This window comes from Rosa chinensis, chromosome 5 (genome assembly GCF_002994745.2).
Source record: "Rosa chinensis cultivar Old Blush chromosome 5, RchiOBHm-V2, whole genome shotgun sequence".
Classification (NCBI taxonomy): domain Eukaryota; kingdom Viridiplantae; phylum Streptophyta; class Magnoliopsida; order Rosales; family Rosaceae; genus Rosa; species Rosa chinensis.
Window position 1 is genome coordinate 70,845,335 of NC_037092.1, and position 14,544 is coordinate 70,859,878.

General features: G+C 38.5%; 1 protein-coding gene and 1 long non-coding RNA gene across 2 annotated transcripts; one reads left to right on the forward strand and one right to left on the reverse strand.

Annotated features, from left to right (window-relative positions):
• Window positions 1-5,425: 5,425 nt before the first annotated feature.
• Window positions 5,426-6,710, reverse strand: LOC112167612. The gene is made up of 3 exons (XR_002923863.2): window positions 6,538-6,710; window positions 6,105-6,428; window positions 5,426-5,716 (listed from the first exon to the last, which is right to left on the reverse strand). It is a non-coding gene; the product is annotated as an uncharacterized LOC112167612 (long non-coding RNA).
• Window positions 6,711-11,723: 5,013 nt separating this feature from the next.
• On the forward strand, window positions 11,724-13,222 carry LOC112167642 (putative inactive glutathione hydrolase 4). The gene is given in 7 exon segments (XM_040507321.1): window positions 11,724-11,897; window positions 12,019-12,234; window positions 12,343-12,607; window positions 12,695-12,740; window positions 12,743-12,825; window positions 12,924-13,029; window positions 13,032-13,222. Coding segments are annotated over 7 exon segments (945 nt in total). The 5' UTR covers window positions 11,724-11,832; the 3' UTR covers window positions 13,196-13,222.
• Window positions 13,223-14,544: the final 1,322 nt, after the last annotated feature.

Below are 14,544 nucleotides of genomic sequence, written 5' to 3' on the forward strand. Positions count from 1 at the left end.
GTCATCTTCACTAAGTTGAACAACTTCATCATTAGTTCCAATACCATTCTTTCCCTTAGCTTTTGGAGGAGGACAAGAGGTTGAAGAGGCTGAGGTTACATGATCTATATACCAAAGTACAAAACACAAGAAACTATAGTCAGAATGTAAAAAATAAATGCAGAAACTGAAATGTAAAAACTGAAAACTAAAAAAACAAACACACAAAGTTAAAAATCTGCACCTTTCTCACACTTTTCATAGAACTCATAATCTTTGATGCATGGTTCATCTTCTATGCAGCTAATATCATTCCCCCTCAACCAACTTTGTAGACAAATCAATGCTTCGACAGATTTAGGAGTCAATGAACTCCTAAAATTGTCGATTACTCTCCCTCCGGTGCTAAAAGCGGACTCCGATACAACTGTCGAAACTTGAACAGCCAACACATCTTTGGCTATTGCTTGAAGTATAGGGTACTTGGCTCCATTGATCTTCCACCATAACAGAATTGGGAACTCGAACCCTTCCTTCTCATTTGTGAATTCAAGAGGGTCCAACAAGTATTTGTCTACTTCATGTGAAACCACAGCCACATCAAGCTCAGAAACTACTTTCCTCCAATCATTGATGTAAGATTGTCTTCCTCTGCTGCCGGTGCTTGTTACAGTGCTTTGTGAAGATGAGCTTTCAACCTCTGTTTGACCTCTCTTTTGTGCAGGGGCCTCCTTTGGTGCATACTCTTCATACAAGGACATCAACACATCACGTAACTCCGTTGTTTTAGTCCGCACATCTTCCAATTCAAACCCTTCATTTGTCAAAAGATGAGTTACATGCCTTAACTTGAATCTAGGATCAAGGATCAGCCCCATAAACACCAAGGGATTCAAATCCCGAAAGCCACCATAATACTTTATGAATTTGGACCTCATATTTTCTGCCATATCACTCAAAACCTTCTGGGTGTCCAAACCAGTTGCAATTTCAGGTTCTATGAAGAGCTTGCTAATCTCCGATTCGATTGACAACACATCATGAAAAGTGGTATGGATTGTGGGCCTATTACTTGCACTAACTCTTAGAGTTACTTCATAAAATACCCTAAGAAACTGCACAAACACTTCCGCCTTATCCCATTCATCCTCGGATGGAGGCCCCACTCTAGGCCTCTTGCTTTTACTTGGAACCAAATTCCCATCCTCATCATACTCTTCGTCAGGCTCTTTGAAATAGGCTGAAAAGCCGCTGTCCGGTTGCTCCTCCATCCTTGCAAAGGCTGCTTTGAACTTCAAGGCAGCTTCCAACATTAAGAATGTTGAATTCCACCTCGTGGGAACATCCATAACAACCAATCCTCTGCAAGGGATCTGTTCCAGTTCTACACATGCCTTAAAACTATCTAACCTTGCTGGTGAAGACCTAACAAACTTCACCGCATTTCTAATGGCCAACACTGATCTATTTAGTCTCTTCAACCCACTACCAACAATCAAATTACAAATATGGGCAGTACACCTAACATGCATGAACTTACCCTCTAAGATTGATTCTGGTTTTTCTCTTTTGTTAAGTTTGGACCTAACAAACTCAATAGCACACTTATTGGCTGCTGCATTATCTACTGTAATGGTTAAAACCTTGCTAATCCCCCACTGAAGCAAACATGACTCAATCAAAAGACCTATGGAATTCCCACTATGATTACAAATAGTGCAAAAATTTATTATCCTCTTATGCATTTCCCACTTATCATCAATAAAGTGTGCAGTTAGCACCATGTAGTTGAAATTTTGAACACTTGTCCAAGTGTCAGTGGTTAGGCAGACCCTATAGTGTGCTAAATCAGTTTTCAACTTCTTCTTTGTCTTATCATACAATGTAAGAAAATTTTTAACCAAAGTTTTCCTACAAGGGACCTTAAACATTGGCACTGCAACATGACAAAAATGCCTAAACCCTTGCTTTTCAACGAAGCTAAAAGGAAGCTCATCAACTACAACCATTTCAACACATGCTTTCATAACTTCAAGAGGATTAAATGCTACCATTTTCATAGAATTACCCTTACTTTTATCACCAGCAAGCACTTTCTGATTTTTATCTATCGCTCTCCTTCCGGGATAATACTTACATGATTTGTTTATGTGCCTAATCATCCCTTGAGTCCCATTTTTGTAGGGATCACAAGCATAGTCTCCTAGAGGACCCTTAGGACAATATATACACTTAGCCCTCCTAAATTCCTCTACAATATCTACTTGACCCTTTACTTTAGTGACTTTTACATCCTTATATTCCTTAAAGTGCTCCCACACCCAACTACGTTTTCTATCAGCTCGAGGATTGTTACTAACCTTGTCAGATGAGGAAGCTGGAGCTCCTCCATCCGTGACATCTCCAGCTCTGTCAGGGATTGAGGGAGAGGTACCAGTTGAAGAAACAACTAGACTAGAATCTCCTCCTTTCTCTACCTGAGCTTTCTTCTTACCGCTTTTAAACTGAAACAAGTATATTACACAACAGTCAGGTTACTCGATTACACAACAGTCAGGTTATTCATATGCAATGCAGCTTATGAAGTTATGAACACGAAAACAAAAAGGAAAGAGCCTCAAAGACTTTGGCTTTTTCTACAAACCATTTGTGACCTTGTGACCCGCAGACAACCACAAATGAGGCATAATCAATAACTAAGACCATCTTATCATTGTCAATTTCAAATCAACAGAATCCCAATTTCAAATCTACAGAATCCCAATTTCAAATCAACCCCAAATTCAAATCAACCTACACAATCATGCTGGGCAGAAGACCAAATTCAAATCAAGCTACACAATCCCAAATTCAAATCAAGCTACACAATCATGCTGCTACACAATCCCAAATTCAAATCAAGCTACACAATCATGAAAACAGAAAAAGAAAGGAGAAACTGAGAGACTTACTCCCAGTTTTCCCATCGAGAGCCTTCGAATCTTCGAGGAGGGCAGAGAGGAGTGAGCGAAGAGCGACAGCTTCCGATCTTCGATGGAGTAGAGGAGCCTTCGAGTCTTCGAGTCTTCGATGGAGGAGACTTGGATCGAGTAGGTTGAGCTGTTGTTTCGGTCTCGGATCTTCGATGAGGCTGAGACGAGGTTGAGAGGCTGGGGCCTGGGAGGCTGGGAGTGTTCGATGGAGGAGTGAGAGGTTGAGACTTGAGCCTGGGACTCTGGGAGTCTTCGATGGAGGAGGAGAGAGGCTCGATTTAGGGTTTGCGAGGTTGAGAGGCTGGGGCCTGTGACTCTGGGAGTGTTCGATGGAGGAGTGAGAGGTTGAGACTTGAGCGTCTTCGATGGAGGAGAGCAGAGACGAGTGCGAGGTTGAGAGGCTGGGGCCTGGGACTCTGGGAGTCTTCGATGGAGGAGGAGAGAGGCTCGATTTAGGGTTTGCGAATTGGGAGTGTTCGATGGAGGAGGAGAGACTGAGAGCGGCTCGATTTAGGGTTTGCGAATTGGGAGGAGAAGTGGAGAACTGATGAAATGAGGCTCGAACGGCAGAACGCGGGTTTAGGGCTGAAATCAAACGACATGTCGTGCGCAATATTAGAACATCGGGTCGGGTCGGTCAAAACGGTATGTATTTGACCCATACCGAGGCCGACCCATTTTCATGTTATTCGGTTCGGGTCGGATCGGTATTATGTGGAATTAAAGTTTCAGCCCGACCCGATCGGTATCGGGTCGGATCGGTCGGGTTCAGATTCGGTTTTTCGGTAAGCAATTCCCAGGCCTACTTTGGGTTGTTTTTAAAATTGGAGAAATGATCATTTACCCAAATTTAGGGTTAATTAACTCCACTTAGCCAAACACTTTAAGAGTATGACCACTTAAACAACAGTTACATTTTTTAAACCCAATTGCCCAACTCTTTCTCTGTAGACTTGTTTTCTTCAAAATTTTTGATAGTTTTTCCCTTTTGTAACTGTTAAAATTCAACTCTTTAACAAAATGAGATATAGAGAGAGAAGCCCCCGATTTTAGAGAGAGAAGCTCCCGATTTTATAGAGAGAGAAGATCGGCATGATTTCTAGAGAGAGAAACTCTCCATTTTTTAGAGAGAACCTCTGCCATTTTAGAGAGAGAGAGAAGAGCTGTGCGATTTTTAAAGAGAGGAGCTATGCAATTTCTAGAGTGAGAAGCTCTGCGATTTCTAGTGAGAGAAGCTCTACTGTGATTAACAGCATGGACCGAAATCGAGCTCTTGTTTGTGCTCCTTCATCGCGGTTTGCTTCTTTTCTTCATCGATCTCTAATTGTTTGATTTTAGCTCGGTTTAATCAGTTTGATTTGAATTTCTAGGTCTTTTTGTGTACATTGTGTTAGTTTTGAATTGTTGTGTTAACTTCGAACTGATTTTGGTGAATCTGAGCTTCGTGTTAAGTTTGAATTGGTTGTGAAGTGTTTTTGTAGTTCTGATTTGAATTTCTAGGTCTTTTTCTGTACATTGTGTTAGTTTTGAATTTCTGTGTTAACTTCGAACTGATTTTGGTGAAACTAAGATTCGTGTTAACTTTGAGTTGATTGTGAAGTGTTTATGTAGTTTTGACTATATTATTGGGGGCAATAATGTGTTTTAATTGTTATTCAGTCTCTATAATATTTAGTGATCTTTTACTTTGTGTTTAGAGCAATTTGTTATAGTTTCTAAAATGTTTTGGTAGTTTTAACTACATTATTTGGGGGGGGGGGGGGGGGGTTCTGTTTATTGGGGGGCAGTAATGTGTCTTAAGTGTTATGAAGTCTCTATAATTGATGTTCAGTGATCTTTTCCTTTGTGTTCAGAGTAATTTGGTACTGCTGTGATGTGTTTTGGTAGTTCTGATCATATTATTGGGGGGCAATGATATGTTTATTGGGGGCCAATAATATCTTTGTTTTGTTATTTTTTGCAGTAATATGGGTGATCCTTTGGTTTCTAGGTGCATTTATTCTGGCAAAGGTTATATAGTTCCTCTGAATCAATGTATGAGCTATTCTAACTTGTATGAAGACATTTTCCATAGGTTCCATTTTTTATCAAGTGATGTTATTGAGCTTCAGTATTCAGTTCCTGGTTGTGAAGTTTGTTTTCTTCATTCCAATCGTGATTTCCAGATGCTGTTTTGTGGTGCTAGGGTATATAAGTTAGATTGTGTTGAGATTCTATTTCAAAGATTGATAGAAGTTGCAGCAAAACTTGTTCAGTGGACAGCTTATTTGTCTAATGAGTGGAGTTCATATATCCATCATGTTGTAAACTAATTAAAACCCAAATGAGTTACTTCTGATCATCTTTATAAAGATTATTGGGGGACAATAAACTTTTTGTGACCACCCAATAAACATGATTATTTTGAGGAATGAATCTATCAACAACTTTTTGAAAAGGACCTGTAATAATTTGAAGGCAACAGAAGCATATCATATCATCCAAATCATGTCATTTCACCATAATTGAAAAATAAGTTCAATACGAGAATGTACAATCCCTACTTTTGGAATTTCTAAGTTAAATTCCTACTTTTAAAATCAAGATCCTACTTTACAGTACATTAGAAGTTAGATATCATGTTCAGGATTTCAATCTTCACTTCCTTGCTTGATTCATCAAGAGTCATGATTCTCTCTAGAATTCTTTTCCTCATGCTATGCCCAACTTCCTTGCTTGGTTCCTCTTCAAAATCGCTCAATTGGTTGAATCTTGGTCTTGCCATTCTGCGCGCAAACAAAACCAAAATGATTTTTTCTGTGTATTTTCCCTCAATAAACCATTTTAGACTTTCAAAATCAAAGTTTCTAACATTATTGACCTCCAATAAAGATATTATTGGGGGCCAGCTGTCTATTGGCCCCCAATAGACCACCAAATAAACTCCATTTTCAATCAATAACATATTAGTGTACGTTAATAAACACAAAGCAACATAAGACTTTACAAAGCCCTAATTTCAGTGATTAACAGTTAAGATATTATTGGGTGGCAATAATCTATCTATTGCCCCCCAATAGACCACTAAAAATACACTCAATTTTCAATCAATAACAGATTAGTGTACTTTAATAAATAGTGCAATGATTATTAGGGCTGGGTTCGGTTCGGTACCGAAGCTTACGGGCCGATACCATGTACCGTACCAACTTATACTGGTATGCAAAAAACTATACCACTACCGGCCACAAAATCCGGTATACCGAGAAGTCGGTATACCGATTTAATCGGTCGGTTCGGTACGGTTGGGCTTGTAACCGAGTTTGACATTGGGCCACAAACCAGTCACCAGTACATCACCGATCCCTTCTTCTTATGTTTTCTCCTTTTGAGAACTTTTCGACCCACATGGTTATGGATCTCTCCGGTCTCCATACCACACACAGTGATGGAAGAGTGATTGTGGTGAAGCAAGAAGCAACCTCGGATCTGCAACCTCTGCTAAAATCAAACAGAAGTTTCAGACTTTATTCAACACCAACTACACCCAAAACCAGATTTTTCTTCCCAGTAAAGAAAATCAACATAAGCAAGAAAAGAAACTTACTTGAAGTAAAAGAGAGATCCAAGGCCGAGTTTGATTCAGATTCTGGGAAGAGAGCAGAGAGAAGAACTTTACAGGTTGCTATTTTTCAAGAAGAAGAAGAGAGACAGAAGAGACGGGGAAAGAAAGAAGAAGAAGTAAGAAGTAAGAAGAAAGAAGAAAGAGAAGAGAGAAGAATAAAAAAGAAGAAAGAGAAGAGAGAATTTTTCAAGAAGAAGAAGAGAGACAGAAGAGACGGGGAAAGAAGAAAGAGAAGAGAGAAGAATAAAAAAGAAGAAAGAGAAGAGAGAAGAATAAAAAAATAAAAAGAAGGAGACAAGAAGAGACAGAAAGAGATGGCAAAAGAAAGAAAAAGAAGAAAGAAGAAAGAGAAGAGTGAAGACGTCAGAAAGAAGAGAAGAATAAAATATTAAAAAAATATGAGTATTATACATAAGTTCGGTACGGTACGGTATACCATGTATATATGAAAATCAAAACCACTACCGTACCGTGTATGTGGAGTCGGTACGGTTGTACCGTACCAAGACTTCGGTTACCGACTTTTCGGCTACTAATTCACTTGGCTCGGCTCGGATGCGGTTGGTACGGTTTGGTTCGGGAGAATTTGCCAGCCCTAATGATTATTGCCTCTAATAGACATATTATTGGGGGGCAATAATCTTTTTTTTTTTTTTTGTGTGTTTCGACTCTACAATAGGCTTTCAGTGAATCTCCATTTTACTAAATTAACAGTTTATAATAAAAAAACAACATTCACAACAGTATTTCTCACATATGAACTAGAAACCCTATATTTCACAACTTTTTGCACATGCAAAGTCTATTTCTGATTTCACAGATATGAACCAAATTTAAGCTATCAACAAGCTTAAATTGAAGATTTATGTAATCGATTTCGCTGAAAACCTGAAAATCTGAAAAACGAATCGGTAATTCAATTTTTACCTCTTTCGATATTTCCAAAGCCGGAGAAAATACAACCGCTGCCAGACCTTGAATCTTAATCGCCGGTGTTCGGTGAGTATCGTGGTCGTTTATCCAAAGTTAGAGAGAGAGAGAGAGAGAGAGAGAGAATTGAGTCGTGCTGTTAGTGGGTAGGGGGAGTGGCACGATTTGTAATTTTTTTTTTTGGAGCCCAAGAGCGTCATTGCACTATTAGTTTGGGTAAGTGGGCACAAATATCTCTTGGTGGAGTGTTTGGGTTCCTGTTTGGCCTAATTTGGGTAACTAGTCACGACCCCCAAGAGATTTTTATTCATACTTATCCAATTTAAGAGCAAAATGTCCATTTTAGGCTTTGAAAAATCAAGAATTACGCACTGTCACTAAATTCTCTCTCCCTCTTGCATTGCCATTAAATCCGTTTTCTATTGACGTTTAGATAATAAAGAAATGTAATAATAACAATAAGAGACTCACTAAAAGTGTAGATTTAGAACGAATGTGTTTAATCACTCTTTCGTTTTATCTGGATTTAGGTGTTACAGTCAAACCCAATTATGTGTTTGGTTATGAGTTCGAGCCTAGATCTTGACATCAAAGGTTCAGTATCTGAGAATATAGCAGCGATAGCGTCAAGAACAAAGGTAGGGATTTGGTTGCTGGTGACGACTTCAACAAAGGCAACGGTTGTTGATTGATGGTTAGAGTGGTTAAGGTTTCTCCTTCTCCTCTAATTTTATTTATTTTGGTGCTGGACTTGGACTTGGAGCCCACATATTAATTGTTTTTATCACTCATGTAACTCAAGGAGTCAAGGGGTTGCTCCTGCTCCTAAGGAGGTGGCCTCTACTTAATTGAGGACTGTTTCAGTAACTACAGAGGAATTAAGGAGATGGCCTCTACCTTTTATTAATTCTACTCTGCACTGGTTTATTTTTCTATATTTCTATACGCGATCACATGTAGTAGTGTAGTATTATGTGTGCATATTTACTTTGCTGGACAAAGATTCGGGTAGATTCATTTGCAATGATGTAGCTTAGTAAGACACAATGTTTTTCATTATGTAAATTTATGAATGTTTTTTTTTTTTTGAAGGGAAAGACGACAAACTATATTAAGTGGAATTGAAAAGTTCATACAGCGATGCAAAAACATTGAAAGAAAAACAATAAAGCATAACAAGATGCACAAACGCATCTATAAAGTAGGAAAATAATAAAGGATAGCAAGACGCGCAGACGCATCTAAAATTAAAGGTAACCATGTGACTTGATGTCGGACGACATCGCTGCACTTCATATGTCACGAGAGCAGTGTAAATATAGGAGTAACCGTAACCGGTGATATGATCACCTAGGAAAGGTGATTCGCTCACCGGGAGTTCGAAAGTAACCAAGGGTGTCAAAAACTCGAAAATTAGCAAACGAACTCCCAAGAACTTGAACAAATGTCAGATCAATATGAGCAGCTATCTCGGATCCAAGATCCGGAGTTGAATGCGACCCGGGTCCCAAATACGGATCCAAATCCAGCCCAAATCCAAAGTCAAATCTGACAGGTCAAACTTGACAAAGGCCCAGGCCCATCTGAAACTGATCTGGGCACCCAAGCATTTGGGGACCCATGCTTCAGCCTGACGTTCGGCCACCCTTCCCGAGCTGCACCGCCGCCCAACTGAGCCGCATCGTTGCATCGTCGACAAGGCCAGGCCGACCCTGGAAGGAGACACCCATCGCAATCCATTGACCCAAGCGCTCCAACCTTCTGTCGCCCAAGATCCCGATCGCAGAATCCGTTGCAACCAGCGCCGCCGCCGGAGATGATGATGCAAAGTCGGACGAGAAGCCTCAAAAGTGAGGCGTGCGGCCAGATGCCCCCGCCACCCAACCTCACGGCCAAAATTCTAAGAAGACGTCATAGTCCCTGGAACCCAGATCCGGATCTGACCCAACAAACCCGATGTCTCAGCGAAGGGTCGCCGACCACTTGCCCAAATCGAGCGCCGCCTTGAATCCCAGGTTGTAAAGACCCAAGAGAAAGGGAACACATCACGATCCGCCGCCGCAAGAGGAGTCGTAGACCACTCCTTTGAAAAGAAAACCAGAAAAAAAGAATAGACGGTATGCACCGCACTTGAGATATACGACAGCAAGGGATGTGCCGACATTGATCTCCATCGGAGATGGAGAAAGTTGCAGAAACGGCCACCCATGAGGGCGGCGTTCTCTCAAACCCCTTTAGGGAGACCTCAACTTTGATGTTCCTGATTCTTTATATTTATGAATGTTAATTGAGATTTTCTCCCATGAGAAAGATATATAACTGGGTTTCCAAAATTAGACAGATTTGATACAGACCATTGTTTTTTATAAACTAACAATATAGCCCCTTGTTTTATTAAAAACTAGTCATTCTATAAATATGAAACTTATAAAGTTTAATTGCGATTTCCCATGAAAAACATAATTGGGTTTCCAAAAGTAATAGACATATTTGATTTTACAACCCGTTGTTTTTAATAAACCAACATTATAGCCCCCTGTTTTTTTTTTTTTTTCCTAAAACCGCTCATTCTAGAACCTACCAAGATTGCCTACAAAAATAACCTGAAAATTTAGTTTGTGCATAATCCATTTATCTTCTCCAATTGTGTATTTACTGATAGAGAGTGACAAAAGTTTTTGAAGATCAAGATGAAGAGGAAGATGATGCTAAGATTAGTTCGTCTAGCAGTTCCTTATTCATCGAATTAATGATTTACCAGAGGTATAATTTTATTAATTATTTTGATACTTCATAGATTTCTTTTCTAACACCGTTCATTTTTCTGGTTTGCAATAAGACTATTGAGATAGCATTATCCCGAGGGAGGGTTAGCCCAAGTGATTTTTTTTTAGAGGGGGGGGGGGGGGGGGGGGTGGGGGCAAAAAATAATGTGTACTATTTTTTCTTTGGTTAAGAGATGAGAAACTAAGAACAAAGTGTAATTTTAAAATAAACCAATAAGATTAGTTTTTTTTTTTTTTTTAAGGAAAGACGACAAACTATATTAAATGAAAACTAAGGAGTACATCCTTTCAAAAAAAAAAAAAAAACTAAGGAGTACATGGAGCAATGCAGAAGCATCGAAGATTAGTTGAAGATAAAACATGTGACCCTTAGCAGTTACTAATAAAATAATTTTCAAAGAATAATCGATATGAAATCAATTTTCCATCTATTATACAACTATATTTGGTTATATATTATCCAATATTAATGCATTTTCTTTTCTTTGAAAAAAAAATATATATATATATATATAGTTGGTAATACCATATAAGGGTGGTTGTAGTAGGGCTGTTAATGGGTCGTGTAGGGTTGGGTTCGTGTCGGGTCAAGGTATTTGTTGTCACAAGATATAAACTCAAACTCAACCCATTTAATAATTGTGTCAAAAATTTAAACTCAAACCCAACTTGTTTATTAAACGGGTTACCCGTTTTCAACCCGCTTAAACCATTTAATAAATAAGTCGTGCCTTGTTAGACAAAATGACTCATTTAAGGTTTAACAATGAAATCCATTTAACTAAAAAATGCATAAATTAATTAAATTCACTAAAAACTCCACAAAACGAAGAATATAAATAATTATATATAATTCATAAATAATTAAATCCAATAATTAAAAAGCGAAATATTTCAAATTGTCTAATATTATGATCAAATACTCCGAACGTCCAAAATTTCAAGAAAAAACATAGCACAATCGAGTTAGACGGGTTCATTTCGTGTTAGCAGGTTGACCCGTGGCCGACCCATTTATTAAATTGGTCATGGCGGGTTGACCCACCGCCGACCGGCTTTTTAATCGTGCGGGTTCAACCCGCTTTATTTCGTGTGCGTTTCGAGTCGTGTTATCGGGTCGTGTTGGAATTGACAGCCCTAGGTTGTAGGTTGTAAACAAATTTAGGGAAAATTTCGCAAACAGTACACCAAGTAAATGTCACTAATAATTCTTATACATAAAGTTCCAAACCAAGCATTTCGGTACATGAAATCTGAAATTCGACCCACTATCAATACACGACGTCAATGACGCCGTTAATTTGACACTAAAATATCTATTATGCCTTCAGTTCTTTTTTTTTTTTAATAATTTTTTTTTTCCTTCGTTTTTATCTCTTCCTTCTTCCTTCTTCCTTCTTCCGGCTCCACGAAACCCACCTCTGTTCTTCATCTATTCGATTCCTTTGCAACAGTAGTCTTGGTGAAAAAATTGTAAAAGATGTGAGAGAGGCTGGTGGGATTTTGACAATGGAGGATTTGAGGAATTATAAAGTGAATGTTACGGATGCCATGACTGCAAATGTGTTGGGATATACTATATCAGGAATGCCACCTCCTTCAGCTGGAACTTTGGGGCTTTCTATGGTGGGTGCTATCTTTTCCTATTTCCTTGTTTACCATTCTGTTCTGTAGCTTTATTGATGTCACCTTGACCATGTGAACTGTTTACACTTTGGTAATAACATATTCTGAACATCTTCAACAGCTATGGAAATTCAGATGCAGCAAACGGAGATCTTGGTCTGCATCGTCTGATTGAAGCATTGAAACACATGTTTGCAATCCGAATGAACTTGGGTGATCCTGCTTTTGTAGATACCCATGAATATGCATCTGATATGCTTTCTCCATCCTTTGCTAAGGAAATTCAGCAGAAGATATTTGACAACACAACTTTCCCACCAGAGTACTATTCATACAGGCATGATCACCCAACATTTTATAGTCTAAATTAGAGCTTCCTTTCTCGACATAAATTTTTGACGTCTAAGTCATTATTCTAAAAGCTATTCAGCTCATAACTTAACAGGTGGAGTCAGCTCAGAGATCACGGAACAAGTCATTTCTGCATAGTAGATGCAGACAGAAATGCGGTATCAATGACAACCACTGTAAACTATCCTTTTGGAGGTGGAGTACTCTCTCCTTCTACTGCAATTGTGCTCAACAATGAGATGGGTGACTTCTCAATTCCCACTGACATATCGCCAGACCATCTCCCTCCTGCTCCGTCAAATTTCATTGAACCAATCAAAAGACCTTTATCTTCCATGACTCCTATTATAGTCACAAAGGTATAAGAAAATATTGCTTATGTACTTGAGGTGTTATCGAGAAAAGCTTAGTGCCAATTTGACAAGCAACATTGTTGGTCGTTGCAGGATAATCAATTGGTTGGTGTGCTTGGAGGTAGTGGTGGTTTGAACATTATGTAACTCAGGTGTTTATCAATTATTTCATATTGGGGATGGAACCTTTAGCCGCAGTTCAAAGTCCAAGGGTCTACCACAGGGTAATTGTTTAACTTTTTTTAATTCTTTGTCATGATACACATTAAGGACCTCTCACCTCTATATTTGTTTGCTGATTCTTTTCTCTTCGATAATGCAGCTAATACCAAACATAGTGTCCTATGAAAACTGGACTGTAAGCGATGGAAATCATATTGAGCTTTCAGACGAAAGAAAGCTCTTCTTGCAGGAGCAGGGTCATGAATTGCAGCTAAAGCCGGGGGAGCCATCACTCAGCTCATTGTTCAAAGACTTGGAAACCCTATTCAGATGGGCAGGAAATGTGGTAGAAGTTCAAATGAAAACGTTTTCCATGGTATACTCACTGCTGTAAGTGACCCTAGAAAAGATGGAAGGCCTGCAGCTGTATGATAATATTGCAAAGGTGGGTTTCGTGGAGCTGGAAGAAGGAAGAAGAAAGAGATAAAAACGAAGGAAAAAAAAAAAAGAACAGAAAAAAAAATTATTTTAAAAAAAAAAAAATGAGGGCATAATAGACATTTTGGTGTCAAATTAACGGCGTCATTGACGTTGGGTACTGATAATGGGTCGAATTTCAGATTTCGTGTACCGAAATGCTTGGTTTGGAACTTTATATATAAGAATTATTAGTGGCCTTTACTTGGTGTACTGTTTGCGAAATTTTCCCACAAATTTATTTCCTAATATATCTAACACATGAATATCATTGTTTTGTTTAATTAGTAACTTTTTTGTTAATGGCCATAACTAATAAGAGTGAGGTTTGGAATCCTATCAACTTTATCGGTAGGTTTAGTAGTAAAATTGCCATTCATTATCTGAAAATATTGGTCCCTAATTGATTAATAATTTGTTCATATTATATATGTTGGAAAAAATCAGAAAATACATATTTACGATATCTACCAGGTGATGAATAACGGTTTTGATTTTGTAGATAACAATGTACCAATGTTGAGCAGTACAGTAAGAGCTGAGGTAACAGCGGTAGCACAGGATGCTGTATTTTCTGTTCAACCGATAGTAGAGCAATTAGCGAACCCTACATTCATTTCTAATCAAGCAAACTCTCAGCTCGCTAGTCAACTGAAGCGTAGAAAATGAAGACCTAAGAAAGCTAACCAACTTGCGTCTAGCAGTACCAGTACCATAACACAGTAAAATTCAGGTTAATCAATATAAAAATTGCTACTGATTGTCTCAGAATGTTTGTCCTGAATCAATTATGTGTGTCTGTGTATTTTCCATCACCTTTGGTCGATGGAGAAAATCAGAAAATGCATATTGATCATATCTAACATGTGATGCACTTTTGTACCTTAGCTTTTTTTTGCAGCTAGCATAGTAACAAACCCATATTCAGGAGCCGAGGGAGCTGCAGTATATTCAACCAGAAGCTGAACGAGTACGAAACGCTCTGTCCATTCCTGATCAGACCAACCTATATAGCATGTTAGTAAACCAAAGCGTGGCCAAGGAAAACTACAAGCTTGAGCGCAACAGTACCAATACTGGTTGGTCAAGAAAGACATGAAGCATCAATAATGATTGGCCAAACTGGTTGCCATTTGCCAAAAGATTGGATAATCCTAACAACATCGGTCAGGTTTACCAGGTATTTGAATATTTCAATTTTAGGGATTCCTTTTTGAAACCTTTACATATATTATTATATACTAGAAATTGTTCATTTATTTAGTATTAGTATGTTAAAAAAATGCATAAATTTTCAACTACGT